The sequence below is a fragment of the Ochlerotatus camptorhynchus genome, unplaced genomic scaffold (genome assembly GCF_037179485.1).
Source record: "Ochlerotatus camptorhynchus isolate MF236.1 unplaced genomic scaffold, CSIRO-AGI_Acam_v1.1 ptg000401l, whole genome shotgun sequence".
In the NCBI taxonomy this organism is placed as follows: Eukaryota; Metazoa; Arthropoda; class Insecta; order Diptera; family Culicidae; genus Ochlerotatus; species Ochlerotatus camptorhynchus.
In genome coordinates, this window is record NW_027040887.1 from 4,434,591 (window position 1) to 4,451,604 (window position 17,014).

At 38.3% G+C, this 17,014-nt stretch overlaps 2 protein-coding genes across 9 annotated transcripts in view; both read right to left on the minus strand.

The window, feature by feature from the left end:
- ATP8A (ATPase phospholipid transporting 8A1) overlaps positions 1–17,014 on the minus strand; it is a 366,350-nt gene that overhangs the window by 267,651 nt on the left and 81,685 nt on the right. The gene's annotated exons all lie outside the window — the stretch shown is intronic.
- Positions 1–17,014, minus strand: part of LOC135710674 (myb-like protein H) — a 45,824-nt gene that overhangs the window by 8,191 nt on the left and 20,619 nt on the right. The window contains exon 2 of the mRNA XM_065233321.1: positions 4,008–4,909. Coding sequence (XP_065089393.1) covers positions 4,008–4,653 — 646 coding nt within the window. The 5' untranslated portion in view covers positions 4,654–4,909. The remainder of the gene's footprint in view (positions 1–4,007; positions 4,910–17,014) is intronic.

Sequence of the window (17,014 nt, forward strand, 5' to 3'; positions counted from 1 at the left end):
TTTTAATTCTAGTAATAAACTGTATTTGTTTTTACGCTGTAAAAATGAAGTGAGAAATGCTCGTTGCACATCTCGGACTTAAAGTTTAAAATTTCATTAACGATGATTAAAATGTTAACATCTACCTACTCATTGCTTATTTATAATAAACTATGATCCTAATCTATCAATTACTTTTAAGAAAAACAAATTTCAACAACTGAGTGAAAAGTTATTAAAAAATGAACAGTTGGTGTGTACAACTATGCATGCCAAGCATGGTGGTCCAGTAGAATTTCAAATTAAATGAAGCGTTCCATACATTTTATAGAATGCAAAAAAGACATAATTCTCGTGTTACCAAAAACGGGAAGGATCCGTATTCTACCCAAGGGGCATACATTCATCCAAATCTCCAGATCATCTTCATGGTGACCAGCAAATCTCGATTAGCAATTTTACCGTTTTTCTCCCGGAATTTTGGAAATTATCGCGGTTTAGGTATTTTAATTAAGCACAAAACTTAAAGCGATGAAGCCGAAGGTTAAATGGGTAATTTATAAGACAGCAGCACCTTTGCTGGATCAAGAATTCGGATATGCGACAGGTACGAAGTATTCACAATTTGGGTATAAAAATTTCGCTCAAAACATTACATTGATTGTCCTCAAGCCTTTCCTTTAGATTCATATCCTTCCACAGAGATCTCTCCAGAATTCTTCTTAATCAAATTTGAAATTCTCTCTGGAAATCCATTGAATTTGTTTTTATAATAGTACAGAAATTCTCTGTAGAACACTCCAAAAAATTCTTAAAATTCATCCTTTCTTCGAAATTTAAACTCTTTCTAAGAATTCATTGGAGATTCAATTTTTTTAAAGTTACATGAAATTCTCAGTAGAATTCACCTCAGACCAACAATTTAAAAGGGCCTATTAGCTTTTGTGAGCAAAACTTCCCTGCCAACACCATCTGGTAGGTTGAAATTCTCCCGTCGAGAATTGTCTTCAAATTTTGCTCAGAACTATCTTGGAAAGCTCCTCTAAATTCTTCTGAACATTGCATGGAATTCTCTTTAGCATTCTCTAGAAATTCCTTTCGAAATGCGCTTGGAATTATACTCGGACTATCCTTATAGATTATTATTTTGGAATTTTACCCTAAAAATTCGTGTTCCTTGGTATTCTTCAAGATTCCTGGAATCCTCTTCATTCTTGAGAGGTCTAGTAAAAACTCTTCTAGAGGTTTTCCTAAAGCTACCTATAAAATATTCTCTGAAATACCTTGGTGTTATCTCTGGAATTCATTCTAAAATCAGCTCAAATTTGCTTTGGAAAAAAATTCTAAAATTCCTTTAATTGTTCTTCAAAGTGACTGTAGTTATCCTGAAAATCTAGACCAGTCCAAGGGTCTTGAAATCTTATTGTTTTCGAAGATAGGACGAGGTTTATTTTTGCAGATTTATCAACTAAATTCATGGGATTTTCCTGGTGACTTCAAATTCCAACTTTTTCCGGTTTTCCCGGTTCACTGGTCGCTCTGCATTTCACATATGAAACACTTGTTTTTAATCCTATTATATTTGTTTTGCCTTGAGCACATTTTGAGACCCAGCTCCGTATGAAAAGAATTCCGGATAATATGCTTAACCAAAAGCTAATTCGCGGGCGGATTCCTCCGGTGGTAAAAATTAAAAACAATGCTTTCATCTCCAAAGTTCTGTAAGTTAATTCCATCTAAATTGCAATAGCAGCATCATTACCATACTAAAACTTTACTGTGAAGCTAATTTTACGAGCTAACCAATGCAATGCTTGTCTACGTATCTTTGAATCATTATTCAATCATAGAATTGCTACTCAAAGTAATAAAAAAACCCGAATTTATCCACCTATGGTGTAATCAGACCCTTCTTACTTATTCAAGTTTATTTATTTTATTGTCATTATCAGTGACCAAGCCCCCCACCCCCGTGTCATCCAGTGACGCTACGCCACTGCCTGGGGGTACCCGGAATATATCCGGGTGTAGTCTATTTGGTGAGGCTACCAATCACCTTATCATCGTATTTTAATGTGATTTAATGGGTTTTAATTCAATTCATATTCAAGCAACTTCCCCGGGGTACCCGGAACATGTCCAAGTGTGTCCAATGTGGTCTGGAACAATTAACACGACTTGCATTGATCTTATTTTTGAATTCTGTAGTAATTTGATGTGTCGCATGATGGTTTTGATACGTTTTCCGTTAAATCCATCGGATCTTATTCCGGCCATATCTCCGGAACCGGTTCACCGATTCCAAAACCGTCCAATAGCGTTCAATGTTTGTCCAAATCGGTTGAGCGGTTGCTGAGAAACGTGAGTGCATTCATTTCGTTACATACACACACACATACACACATACACACAGGCATGTTCCGATCTCGTCGAGCTGAGTCGAATGGTATATGACACTCGGCCCTCCGGGCCTCGGATCGATAGTCGGTTTTTCAAGTGATATCTATACCCTTCTTTGTAAGAAGGGTAAAAACATCCCAAGCAAGACCATTATCATTTAAATAGTTCTCTAAGCTAATCAAGCTGTTAAGAACACAATAAGGAACAAGAACTAGAACTAGAAAAAATCATTATCTTCTTAGTTTTTTGAAATTAGCGAAGTTTGCCATACTTATTCATATGTTCCTGTCAAAAAGGAATATTTCCCTGACTATGAATGAAATTCCCTGATTTTCCAGGTCCAAAAAAGAATTCCCTGATTTCCCAGGTTTTTCCAAGCAGTCGACACCCTGCATATTTTCCATACAAAGACATTTTTTTAGCAAGGAAAAAACGGTTCGAACGTAAACGATAATGTGGGTCCTGATAATATTCCCAAAAATTGAGTTTTTTTGGATGCGAATTCACTGCACTGCTCTGGCCCTTTGAAGTTTATAAGGGAATCACTATGGGAAAAATTAACATTTTGTTCTCAACAATCTTGCACTTCGCCATAATGATTAACGTAAAAGCTAGCAATCTACTCTTATGTAAAATTTTTTGTGCTGCAACTTTACCCAAGACCAGTTTTTGATTAAACTTCAAGGTAATTAGTTAGGGGAAATGGATGTAATGTCGGCCTAAATGCCCCTAATTTGGGCCCATACATAAATTCAACAATCTACACACTTAGATTTTTCTACCGAGATCGGCTGTGCAAATCTCGGCAAAAAAAGTTTTACTGAGATATCAGCAAACATTTCATTTGTTTGCTGAGATTCAGCTAAGCGTTATCCGAGACTCAGCAATCAAATGTCACTTTTGCTGAGATCTCAGTGAAACTTATTTTGCCGAGATTTGCACAGCCGAGCTCGGTAGAAAAAATTAAGTGTGTACTAAATTTTCAGTGACCAAAAATATCCATTAGTACCGTCCCAATGACGCGTTCATCTAGATAATATTGATAAATAGCAGATTTGTAGCTAGGGGCACAGTCTTAGATCCATAGGCCAACATTCGAGCCATTTCCCCTATTAATTGATTTCGAAACCGATAACCTTCTGATATGATTAATCGACTGCGTTCAGGGCAAAACTGCATAGTAGCCCTATTATACGCAACACTGGATTGTTTGCCCTATTCTTCGCACCAAGCACACTAATGTTGCCCGCTGATCAGTTTATGGAGCATATCAAAAGAGTATAATCTTTCCAATTAGTTCCGATAACCAACTTTTCCGCAGATCATTACTGTGAAGGGCTAGAACGATAAGAACAAAAAGTTAACTCTTCCTATATCAATTCCCACATAAACTTCAAAGGGTCAGTGCAGTATAGGTTCACATCCAATATATTATGAGAGATTTTTCAGGACCTGATTTGAAATCAATTGAGCATGGTGCAGCAAAATCGATATTTTGAACCACTCTATTGTACATATATGCTTCACATTGCAACAAATCGTACTACTTAAGGATTTCTAAGGATTTAAAGCCATTTTATCGTGATTCAACGTAGTTGAAAATCTCCACCTTCCATCACCTGCAAAACCTTTTTGAATTAATCTACAAACATCCCCGGTCAATCGCAACTCACCTGCATACTCCTTACACTTCCGTCGGAGGAAGGACGACTTGAGGCACCGGGGCCGTTCGAGGTTGGCGTTCATCTCTATGTGCGTCGAGCTGCGCTTCCTGCCGGCGGACGAACTGTGCGACTTCATCGAAGCCGACGCCGACCGGTCGCTGCGAATGTTTTGCGACAGTTCCGAAGATCGCCGCGAACGGGACTTACTGCTGGCACTTGGATTATTGTTACCGTTAGCAATGTTGGCATTGGCCAGGAATATTGAGTTCCGGTGATTGTTCGCCGACAGGCGGGATGACTCCGCCGGGAGGTTGGTCGAGCCGGCATCCGGATCATCGGTCCGGCTGAAGATGGTGTAGATTTCCTGGGGACAGAGGATGTTTGGCAGCGGGGAGGTGATCGGAGTGATGTCGTCCGCGTCCAGAAGGCTACTGCAGCGATTGCTGGAATTGTTGATACTCAGGGTAGGGCGGGAGGCTGAGTTGGACAGGAACACCGAACCGGCAGGCGAGAGCTTCGGCGAGGTTGACCCCACCGGGGAAGTCCGCACTGGGGGAGGGGTGTTCGGCAGCGGCGATATCGGTGACAGACTATTGACACTTTTCTTCATTTTGGGAAAGATTTCCAATTCCTTACTTGACTAGTTGTATATGGCACTGATTTTCCGAGCGGTTTGACACAGCACTCCCGTTGTTGATTTGATGTACACGAACTCGACCGAAGGCAAAGGGGATCAACATTAACATAATCTATTGTGCTTTTACGATACACTTCGACTCAATGCCCCACTCGAGAGAGAGGGTTTTTCACACGGTTATTTCTTCTTCCTAGCGTCGTCGCAGTGGCTTTTGGAAGGACACGTAGCTCTGCAAAAACAAAATCGGGCACTCAAATTCACACCAAACTCGCTTGGTATTGAATATGGGTTAAGTCGCACGAAAGTCCCCGCGGGCAGATGGTTTCTTTTTTCAGGTCGGAGGTAGGGTAACCAGATCTTGACAGGGGCTTGGCTGTTTTACAATATCACAGATCCTGTGGGATCCGTATGCATCAGAAGCGTGTGGGTGGCTGCTTGCTGGTCGATGTTTGGTCGGTTGGGTGGTCAAAGAGCATTAACGATAGAAGCACAGCAACCGGAGTGGTTGTTGCCTACACACGGTGCGGTATATTTTTCGGCCTATACAAATTAAATTTTCACTCTGCAGCAGAAGCACTAGCCATGTGCTGCCGCACGAGTACGAGTGAATGTATTTTTATGCCAAACCACGTTCAACAACGTGGTGGTTGCCCCCAATAATGAACCCCCGGACTTTCCCACCTGTCCTCTGTCGATTGCTGGCTTCCAGACCCGGAGAGTTCGAATGGATAACGTTAGGTGCTCTACAGCGGGTGATTCTACCGGACAGGGTCAACCGTACGTATGAGGATGTTAAACGAGTTAAGTGTAGCAGAAATTAAAACAATAATTATAAATATGAAAGGACTGCCTGCATTGCTTTATTTTTAGTGTGTGTGGTTTTGTGGAGATAATTTATCGATGTTTATTCATATTTTTATGCATTCATCATTATGACCGTTATGCTTTATGATTCACTGCTAACAAGAGTGATTATTGCTATTTTCGTATAATCACAAGTCCACAACACTTGGAGAAAGGGGATTTTTTTTTTCTTTTTGCTCTTATGAGTTTTCCACTGACAACGGATTTCATAAAATCTATCATCTTGTTTTGTCCATCAACTAACTAGGGGTGACCCGAGAGTATTCTGTATTTTGTATAATGTATAACAGACTCTTGCGGATAAGATAAAAGCTCATCAGTCTGAAAACAATAAATATTGATGATCAGTCCCCATCGTGCTCTCTTGCCGGTCGGATTTTAGAGTAGTTACCGGTTAGGAACCATTCATCTACCCGAGTTGTCTACGTTTCATCCATTTATTGGATTCTGGTGGATGTTTTTTGAAGCATCTTGCCCCTTAAATGCGGCACAGTAGGCCGGGCCGTTTTGGTATGAGGGACGCATCTTCGATGTGAAACATATATCAAATAGGCAAGGAAAATGACGCGGGTATATCAATCATTTTCCAGGATGCTTTCAAGAATTGGCGGTGTTGGTGTTAGATTAGATTAGATTTTGACCCTTACATAACATTACCCATCTTATACTTCAATATTGGTGTATCGCGAGTTTATGAAGCTGTTTAGAGTTCAAACAACATCCATCAGTAGTTTGTGAACTCTACCACTAGACAGGCTGAAGGAACCGAAAACACCATCGACATAAAGAAAAAAGTAGTCACTTATCTTGATACGGAATACCGAGATAATCAAAGTAGACTGCATTTTTCTTTTGATCGTTATCATTAACAAAAAACATTGTCCCATTTTTTGGGTTGCTAGCAGTTTAGCGAACTTTATGAGGATGTTATGAAAAATTGTCTGATTTTCAAAGGGTAGAACATTGGAGAACTGATACTGAAGTAGAACTGTCTACATACATTTAGGGATGCAAGTTTCCCGAACTTTCCATTAACCCTTCCCAGAGTTCCCTTTTGTTCGGTTCCACTGGCGTGCACAGGGTGGGGCAAGGTGGGGGCAATTGCCCCACCTTTTATAAATAATATTTCTATTTCCACATTTACAAAATTATGATATAAAATACACTGGAGTCGCCTTTTACGCGGTTTTTTTTACGCGGTTTTTTTTTACGCGGTTAGTGCCGCTGAGTCGCAATTTACGCGGTATGTTTTTAACGATTTCTCGACAACGATACGACCTATCGACTTGATTCCAATCACATTATACGTTTCACTATAGGTAATTGAATGGCGTACTTTTAAAAAAATCACAATTTTTGGTGTAAATACAGAATTTTTTAAAATATGTCTATATGGACCATAGCATGCTATAATAACGAATGGCATCAAAATCCGATTTATAAAAAATATTTAAACATGTAAAAATCAAAATCTCGGTAGTTTTTTTTACGCGTTTTTTTTACGCGGCACGTATCCCCCGCGTAAAAAGCGACTCTAGTGTAACTTGATTTCTTGATAACTTGATTTGAAGGTAAAATAACTTCATTTCACATATAAGCACAGAAAACCATTTATTGCGTCAAATCCTTTGAGATGGTGCCTGAAAATTGCACCACAAAGGTACATGAAGGGACAAACTTCAATGAAATTTTTTGGTCAAAAAATTGCACCACAGAGGTGTATACAAAAAAAATCTAGTGTAATTTTTTTTTTCACGGTTGTTCATGGAGAGTTAAAAGAAGAGGGTAAATTTAAGGTTAAAAAAATTCACCTTCATGGTGGTAAATCGAAGAAAAAGTTTTATTGAATATTTCTGGTGTAAAAAGGGACATTGAGGGACTAATCAAAATAAATAGCTCTGGTGGAAAAATTTAATCACGCTAAAAATTTGGAGGTGCACATTTAACTGAAATTTTTTTGTGGAAAGTTCGCAACACTGTGGTGAATGTAGAAGCAAGGTTTATTCATTTTTCTGGTGCATAATTGGCATCGTTCTGATGAATGCAAGCATTGAAAATTTATGGTGGAAAACTTGCACCATTCTGGTGCATAAAGAGGCAAAGCCTGAAAAATGCACCACAAAAGTGCATGGTAAAACAAACTTCACTGACAATTTTTGGTGCACCGTTCTGGTGAATGGAGGACCATGCATTATTGAAAATTTCTGGTGCAAAATTTGCATCGCTCTGATAAAAGAAATGAACAGAACATTTCTGGTGGAAAACTCGCACTGGTCTGGTAAATGAAGGCACAAGCTTATTTTGAAATTAAGCTATATTGAAAATTTCTGGTAGAAAATCTGCACCGTTCTGGTGAACAGATGGGCAAGCTTTTCGAAAATTTTTTGGTCTTATATTTGCATCCCTCTGCTGAATAGAGAAACAAATTTTAATAATAATTTCTGGCGTAAAATTTGCATCATTCTGATGATTGGAGGGAAGCTGCTATACTGAAAATTTATGATGAAAAATCTAAAAATAGGGGTGAAAAACCTGCAACTTTCTGATGATAGGAGAAGCAATCTTTATTGAAAATGTCTAGTGGAAAAAGGAAATCTGCACCAATCAGAAGATTGGAGAAGCAATTTTTATTGAACATTAACGGTGGAAAATTGGCAGCGTTCTGGTCAATTAAAATTTTCTGGTGTAAAATTACCTGGGGGCAAGTTTGTATTAAAAATTTCTGGTGTAAGATTTGCAACAGTCTGCTGCATAGAGGGACAAGCTGAATTGAAAATTCCTGATGTAAAAATTGCACAGTTCTGGTGAATGGAGGGGCAAGCTTTATTGAAAATTTTGGATAGAAAAACTACAACGTTTTGATGAATTGACGGACAACTTAAACTTGACTTCCGAGAAGAACCTCAAGGGTATTGAATTCTGAGGACAATTCCAAAAGAAAAGATGTCTGGAGATGATTTGATGAAAATTCTGCGAATAATTTTTTGTGAATCCTGCAGATAGTTCCAAGATAATTTCGAAAAGAATACCGATAGAATTAAATTTTGAATGAAGTTCCAAAGGGATGTTGAGGAAAATTTAAAGGGAATCCCAATGATAATTTCAAGCTCATTCTGAGAATACAGAGGAAATTCTTTTGAAACTTTAGGGGAATTCCAGTTCTAAGGTGTTCTGAGAAAAAAAAATTCAAAAATATTCCGATTAGAACCTCAAGGACAGTTCCAAAATATTTCTGGAGAGAATTCAAATAAAATTCTGAGGATAATTTCTAGTGTATCCTGCAGATAGTTCCAAGATAATTTCGAAAAGAATAACGAGAAAATCAAATTTGGAATGAAATTCCAAAGGGATTTTAAGCAAAATTTCAAGCGAATTCCGAGGATAATTTCTAGCTCATTTAGATAATTTCGCATCATTCTAGCTTACTTCGTCCGAATCAGTCCCCCAGTAATCATCAAAAATATTTTCCCGAGAGAAAATATTCAGATAATTCCGAGCAACCTGATTCTCAATAGGACTAGTAAGACCCAAACTAAAATTATGGGAATTCTCGAATTGCTTAGCAAGTTTCTGAGCTTTTTCCAAATTTGTGATCAAAATTTTACCACCGTTAAGCGCTGGAATAGGTTTTTGAGGTTTTTTTTTCAAAATTTTTGTGAGTTTCCAAAAGGGTTTGGAACTCGGGTCTAATTTAGAAACATTATTTTCAAAAGTTTTGTTCATCAGGGCAAAGAATCGCTTTTAAATTTGTTTTTGCAAATCCCGCCAGATAATTTTCATGGTAGGATCGCGTGTTTTTTGATATTGTCTCCTACGGACATTTTTAAGACGGATCAAGAGCTGAAGATCGTCGTCTATTATAATTGAATCGAATTTAACCTCGCATTTTGGTACTGAGGCCGCTCTTGCTTCAACTATAGAAGTAGTCAAAGATTCAAGAGCATAATTAATTTCATCTTTGGTTTGCAAAGGAATGTTTGGATCGAAGTTATATTCCATAAATGTTCGATATTGCTCCCAATCAGCTCTATGGTAAATGAAAGTAGAGCTGTTGGGATTACAAATTATTTCTTGGGATATTTCATTGCAGCAAATGTATCATTTTGGTTAAAGCCCTACTATTGCAACCATTTGACGAACCGATCATCATTCTCATTGTCGATGGGACTAAATTGCTAATTCAATTTGCTGTCTGAAAGCAGTTTGCATTGCAGAAGATGAACCACCACCGGAGCAAAAAATAAATAAAATTAGCTAAATTGAACAGTCGGGAAACGGTGGTGGGAGGACAGCACCATCCACCACGCACTTTGGAGTACTTCCCATCCCCAGATTAAATGCACCATAGAAAAAAATTGCCCCTCCATAACAAGATTCCTGTGCACGCTAGTGTTCGGTTCTTGAAATTCCACTGTTTATGCATAAAATCACGCAATTTTTTCGCTCAAATCTGAAATTTTGTTCATCAAAACGTATTGAAACATGGGCAGAATTTCGGTTTTGATCAAAAGGACTGGTTTTTTGTATTTTTGAAAATTGTTCCGCGTCCCCTTGCCCATTAACGTTTCATGAATTTTAATTATGTTTCGTGGATTTATTGGAGCAGGGCTGGTAGCGATCACAGGGCTGCTAGCGATTAAAGTTGTAAAAAACAGTGACTAAAAAGTGACCTAAGAGAAGCCGCATCAAATAAATGTTTGATGCTTTAGACTTATTAAATTATTATCTCATAAACACTTATGTACGATATGAACCTTTAAAACGAAAGATTCAATAGAAAGTTTATAACCAAACCCACGGTATTAGTCACGGTGTCTATTAACTTCAAACATCTGGAAAACCGGGAATCTTCCGGATTTTTTTTTTGTTTACTGGAAGTCTCAAAGAATTTAAAACATATCTTACTAAGGAAAATTGAAAGAAATTAATTAATTTTAAAATACAACCATTTATTTTAACTCGATATTTTCATTCACACTTTGAACTTTGAAGATTCACAGTGGATTAATCTTCAGGCCTCCCTTAGCTCAGTCGGTAAAGGCGCAGCTACAAAGCAAGACCATGGTGGAGGTTGCTGGGTTTGATTCCCGGGCCGGTCTAGGAATTTTTCAGGTTGGAAAATGTCTCGACTTCCCTGGGCATAGAAGTATGATTAGGCTTGCCACACAATTATACCAATGCAAAAATGGTACAGGCATCGAAAGCTCTCAATTAATAACTGTGGAAGCACATCTAGAACACTAAGTTGAGAGCACGCAATAAGCTAATATGCGATATGCAATAAGCTTGAAATGCGAAGAAGAAGAAGAAGAAGAAGAAGAACAAGAATCTTCAGTAATAAATAAATTAAAAAAATGAATATTTTTTTTGGTTTCTGAAGACCACTGTCTTTATGTAACGTTTCCGAAGTTTTTCTAAATTTATGGAACATTTGTGCTCCCGAAATTTTCATGGAATTAGACCGAAATTATTAATATATTTTTATGATTTTCACTAAAGTTCTCAAGATTTTTCTGAAGTTCATAAAACTTCCCTTAAAAAATCGACACTAATTTAAAACTTCTTCAATAGTCTAGACTTTCCTGGTGCCTAAACGATTACTGAATTTCTTTAAAGTTCTCTAGAATGCCCTGAATTTATCAGTATTTTTTAAGAACCCGCAACTTTATTGAAATTAATTAATTTGCCTTGAAGTTTCAAAAATGTTCCTTAAGTATTATAACCATTATTAACACTCGCTTTTCCCTGAACTTATCTATGCTTACCTGAAGGTGTCTAATTTTTTTTTAATAATCCAGCATATTTTTTGATACATATTCACAATTCCCTGACGCGTCTGACGTTTTAGGATCAATCATAGAATTCTTGGAATACCCTATAATTCCACGGAACTCCATGTAAGTTGCTGCAAATTTGCTTAAGTTAATGGGATTATTCTGAAGCTATCTGATCGTCCTCGAAGTACTCGGAACTTCGCTGAATATCATTAAACTATCTAAAAATATTTAAATTTAGTTCTCTGGAATTTCTTGAAAATATCACTGCTTGCTAAAAGTTGTCGCTTTTTTATTAATGGAACTTCGTTGATGTTCTCTAATCAACATAGCTAAATTTTCCCATTTTTTTAAGATCTTGAAATCTCCATGATATAACCCCCTTAAAATATTCTCACGTTTTCCGGATGTTCATAAAATTTCCAGGAATTCTCTCGGAGCTTTGCTGAAGTTTGCGGAGATTCACTGAGCTTCTCGAAACTTCTTTTTAAGGTATCTAATATTTCCATGAAATTATTTGGACGGCCCTTTGATTCTCTGACCTGTCTTGATGTCCTCGAAGCTTCCATAATGAACTATGAACTTATGAACTATTGAAGATCTCGGTTCTGCTCGGAAATAAATAGAATTCCCGTAAACACCTTTAAAGTTCCCTGAAATTCTCCGAACTTCTGTAAAGTTTCTGAAATATTTCTGAAGGTTTCATAAATTTTCTGAAGGTCTCTGTACTTCCCTGAAATTCGCGGAACATCTTAAGGGATCTAGATTTGTTTTTCAGTACATCATGGAACTATCTTGAAGTTATCTAAATGTATGATTCAGATTTTCTTAGGTGCTTAAAAATTTGTACAATATCCCTAAATTTTTCTAAATTTCTCAAGTTCGCTTGACACCTGTGAAGTTCTCTGAAATTCTAGGAACTTCATAAACATTCCTGAAAAGTCTCGGATGTTTAGTTATCTGCATCCCTCAGGGCCCGAGGAAAACAACCCGCGATGCCCGTTAGAGACATCTTGGCGAGCCGAGATCTCGACTATTGCAATTTAATTTATGTGTTTTTAAAACGGATAGATCTGAGGATTTAGTAGTTAGTGTCATCTTGTGTTCCCCCAAGTTGTTAGCTGCCCATCGGTGTACCCCCATGTTTGCCTTTTTCATCAGTTGGTCGCTTAGTTCGAGATCAAGAGCACATTGCTCTCCAAACCTTGTGATCTCAATCCCTACCCTGCCATCCATTTGTTACAATTTGTTACCCCTAACCTCGAGATAGCTGCGAGTAATCGGCCTCCGCTTTACTAACGTTAGTTTTAAGAAATTTTGTAACCTAAACAATGAATATAGCGGTGCCGGTGGTGTAGTGGTAAGCGTGATTACCTCTCACCCCAGCAGGCCTGGGTTCAATCCCTGTCGGCGCCGCCGGGATGTTCTGAGGCATAACATCTCTGATCACGTCTTCCTTCGGAAGGGAAGTAAAGCCGTTGGTCCCCGGTTCATGAGTTGATGGGTCGATAGGTAGGGTCCAGGTGTGGAAGCTGCCTTCCTGGCGTCGGTAGCATTGGTGCTCAGCACGGAAAACAAGATCGACGGAAAACAAACCAAAGAAAAAAAAAAATAAACAATGAATATCGGCTCCGCAAAGCTACGGCAAATAAGCCTGGAAAAATAAACGCATTGAAAAAAAAGTCTCGGATCTCACAACCAGGACTCTACAATTTCGAAGCTCTAAAATGAACTCGTGTTTTGTTTCTCTCATACATACGTGTTCGACACTTCATTTCTATAACGCCTAGCTAGACTATCAGCAAGAAACGAAAATAAAAAAGCAGGACGCTTAGAAGGAAAGGCTGGCTGTGGAATTTCTCGTCGTTGCTTTGCTCATCGCTTTCAATGTAACTAACGTCGATTTTCTAGTTAAACGAAACCTCATTATGGCTTTCAATCCCCTTTCACGAACACTCTATCACCGCTCTTTCAATTTGTTTAAAATGCGTTATGTCCCGTTTTCGAGCATATTTTTTAGATAAATATATGGATGGAAGAGAAATTAAAAATATAACGTGTAATCTTCAAGTGTTTTCACGTGAGAAATGCTTTAAATGTGTTATTTCATTTTCCGTCATATACGTCATGAAACCTCTGTTGATGTGTTTCATGAAAGAGAAAACTATCAAAGTCGAGCGCTCTTTCGCTCATCCGTTTCACCGCAGCTTGAAAGGAAGACCAATGGAGCGACGGGAGAAAGAGAGACAAGCGATTGAACATTTGTTTGTGCACGCCGACTGAGGTTCTAGAATGCTGCGAAGCTGTTCGACGTTACCAGAAAAAGAAAGCCAGCTCTCTTCGTCGCATCGATTTTGGTCGATTGAAGCTGATATTGTGACGCCCTGCTCACAACTGCCAGTAAGTTTCCCATATTTTTAGCGTGTTAACTTTCCTTATGTTCCTGCAGTTTGTTTATAGAGCTTCACTGAAATTCTCAGCATTTCCTTTCATTCCTCAGAACTTCTCCGAAGGTCCTACAATTGTTGTAAAGTTAATGGGACTGCATTGAAGATCTCTAATCTTTCATAAAATTAATTACGTACTTGAAGCAAATCATTTATTTTTTTACTTAATACTGGCACTTTGAATCTTGTACATGGAAAACGAAACTTTAAGACATTGAATATTTATAGACCGTGGACTTACTTACTTGGAAAACTCAGGTAATTTTATTCAGAAAAATGAATAGATATCCTGTACATAGAGAAAGACGATTATACGTCACAGCGTAAAGAATAATCAATCTTGAAATAAATTTACGCTAAAAAAGTTGAAAATAGTGACTTGGCCTTAAAAAAGTGACTTTTTAGTGACTGAATTGAAAAAAGTGACCAAGTCACTAAAAAGTGACTCGCTACCAGACCTGTCAGAGGCTAGTTGAACTTTTCTAAAATGACCATGTATACATTTTATAAAATTTAAAAAAAATCTGGTTACACAACACTTCTCTGAGGTTATCTGAACGCTTATGAAGTTCTACGATTTTTTTTTGTGATGATGGGTTATTAGGCTAAATTCCACTTGCCATATGAGTTATTTGATTTTTTGCTATGACATATCGTCCCCTTAATGCTACAACTAGGTAACTCGAAATTTGTCGATTTTGAGTTGAGTATACCAAATCATTCATCTTTTGATGCTCTATAACATATCAAAAGATCGTCTTATTGCGATAACAAACAAAGAAGATATTTTTAAAGTTTCAAAACTAGGTATCTCAGCATAGAACAACGATATTGGGTGCTACAACTAGGTAACTTAAAATATCAAGTTTATTTTATAAATTGTCATTGCTATAACTAGATATCTCAAATCACCAGCATTTTCTATAATATGATTTTTATGCTACAAATAGGTAACTGAAGTTATCCAGTTGTGGCACTGAAATTTATTCACGGAGATTTTTTTGTTTTATATGCTACAACTAGGTATCTTCAGCAAAAACAGCAATACCATAGACGCGAGATCCAAAAAGAAGAAAAACTCACACAAACATACGCTAAAGACAATGAACATCGTTGCTGAGTGACGTATAAAAGCAAAGGACGCATAACATCAGCACCCATTAGCGATTTAACCATTGCGTTGTTCGTACTTCTGGCATTGTTGTGATTCGTGAATTGCAAGTTGGTATTGTAGAGAAATATACTCGAGTGGATCGGCATCTGAATATACAACCGACGTGTAAGTATTATTGACAGAAAAATGTTGGTAAACAGTGATGATACCAAAATATTCCTTGATGTTTAGTTCGACGTCAGAATCAGAAAATGGTGAAGATACCGAATCTATGTCATCAGATGAATCATTTGGCTCAAGTTTTGTGGATACGGAATCAGGGAAAGGTAGCTTGCTGCTCACTTTAAGTGTTTTTATTTTTAAAATATCTAAAAGCATTCCTTCTTCTTTCTATACAGATGATTCTGAAAGAGAAATCGGCTCCATTCCTACGGATTCTGATGATGACTTAGACGTAAGCCATTTGTTTTCCGAACCAGATCTGTCTGAGGAGCATTTTGAAGACGATGATTTTTCCACGGATCATTCAGAATATGTTCCTGAAAACATCGATTCAGATGAATCCATAGTTGATTCATTTGATACGTCCGGCTTCAATCAGTCTGCATTACTGGAGAGTGACGTGAGCATTGAAGCAACGACAGAAGTCTTTACACACTCAGAAATGTCTGATATACCTGGCGAGGAGATCGAGACTACCGATACCTCAGAAGCTGGTGAGCCTAGCATTATGCTAGAGGGAATGGAGACTTTCGCAGAAGAAACAAATCGACCACGAAAACGTACGAGGAGTCCAGGCAAGTGGGAACGAAATGTCCGTAAGATTAAGCGACTTTCTGGACAAGCCTATGTATCTACGCGAAAACGCGTCATTCCTGCTGCAGTGATGAAAGATTCCTGTAAGAACTGCAGGTGGAAGTGCCAGGAGAAGATGTTGGAAACCGTACGTTTGGAGATATTCACAAATTACTACGAACTTGCTGACTACATCCGGCAACGCGAGTTCATCAACAGCCACACCATAAGGAAACCGAAGAAATGTGTGACTACTGCTGCTACTGCATCAAGAAGAACATTTACTGTCGAATATTTTCTTCCACATATCGGCGACAAAATTAAGGTATGTAAGACCATGTTCCTCAACACACTGGGCATACAAAAAAGGGTTGTGGATATCGCCATGACTAAGCGGTCATTGCAGAATGTTATGGAAGATGACAAACGTGGAAAACACGTTAAATACTGTTTTCCTACATCAGTGGTACAAAATGTGAAACGTCACATACAAAGTTGATCACACCACCGCGTCCTAGCAAGAAGTACGGTCGACTTGTTTCGCGCTCCGTTAATTTGGAAGTTTTCTTGCTATTATCTGACGTAAATAATCAGTTTTTCTCGCTTAGTGATTCCTGGCATAATTCCGGATAAATTTATCAAAAAGTGAGTTTTTTTTCTGAGAAGAAAGTGTGTTTTCGGAATCATCGAAAATTGTTTTTGCGATTGGCAATTCGCCAATCATTTTGCGCACCATCGGTGCGTGGTCACGCATACCTGTGCACACGGATCATCGTCATCAAGTGTCAGCATCTGCCTCCACATTCAAACCGCTCATCCATCATCGTGTGTTCAGCTGAGTGCCGAGCTTCATACAAGCACACACCAACGAAGACCGCCCGCACACGCGGATCGAAGATCATCAAAGCTGCGCGTCGCTCCGCTGCTGCTGTGTAAACGCTCGGTGGTAGTAGTATAGGATTATCAGATAAGTTTTTGTTCTTGTTTCTTTCTTTCTCCCATCTGTTAAATTTTAAGTTTGTGTTTCTGTGTTAGTATTTTTTTTCTTCGTGTATTGTGTCCGAGTAATTTTGATTATCGTTGCAGTGGTAGAGCGTTTTTCGCTCCCACTAGTACGGCAAAATGGACATTTTGTCGGAAGACGAAATGGACGTTTTGTCAGAAGACGACACCACTTTGCCACGCGATAGCAAAAAGGGTCGAAAACGTCTGTCATCCCAGAAATCAGATGATGCCATCCCTGGTTCGTCACCTCATTCTGGTAATGGGCAGGGACAGATAAGCCCCCGATCGCGAGCCTACCCAGAAGACTCGACTGGCCCATGGGTTGTTTACTTTCA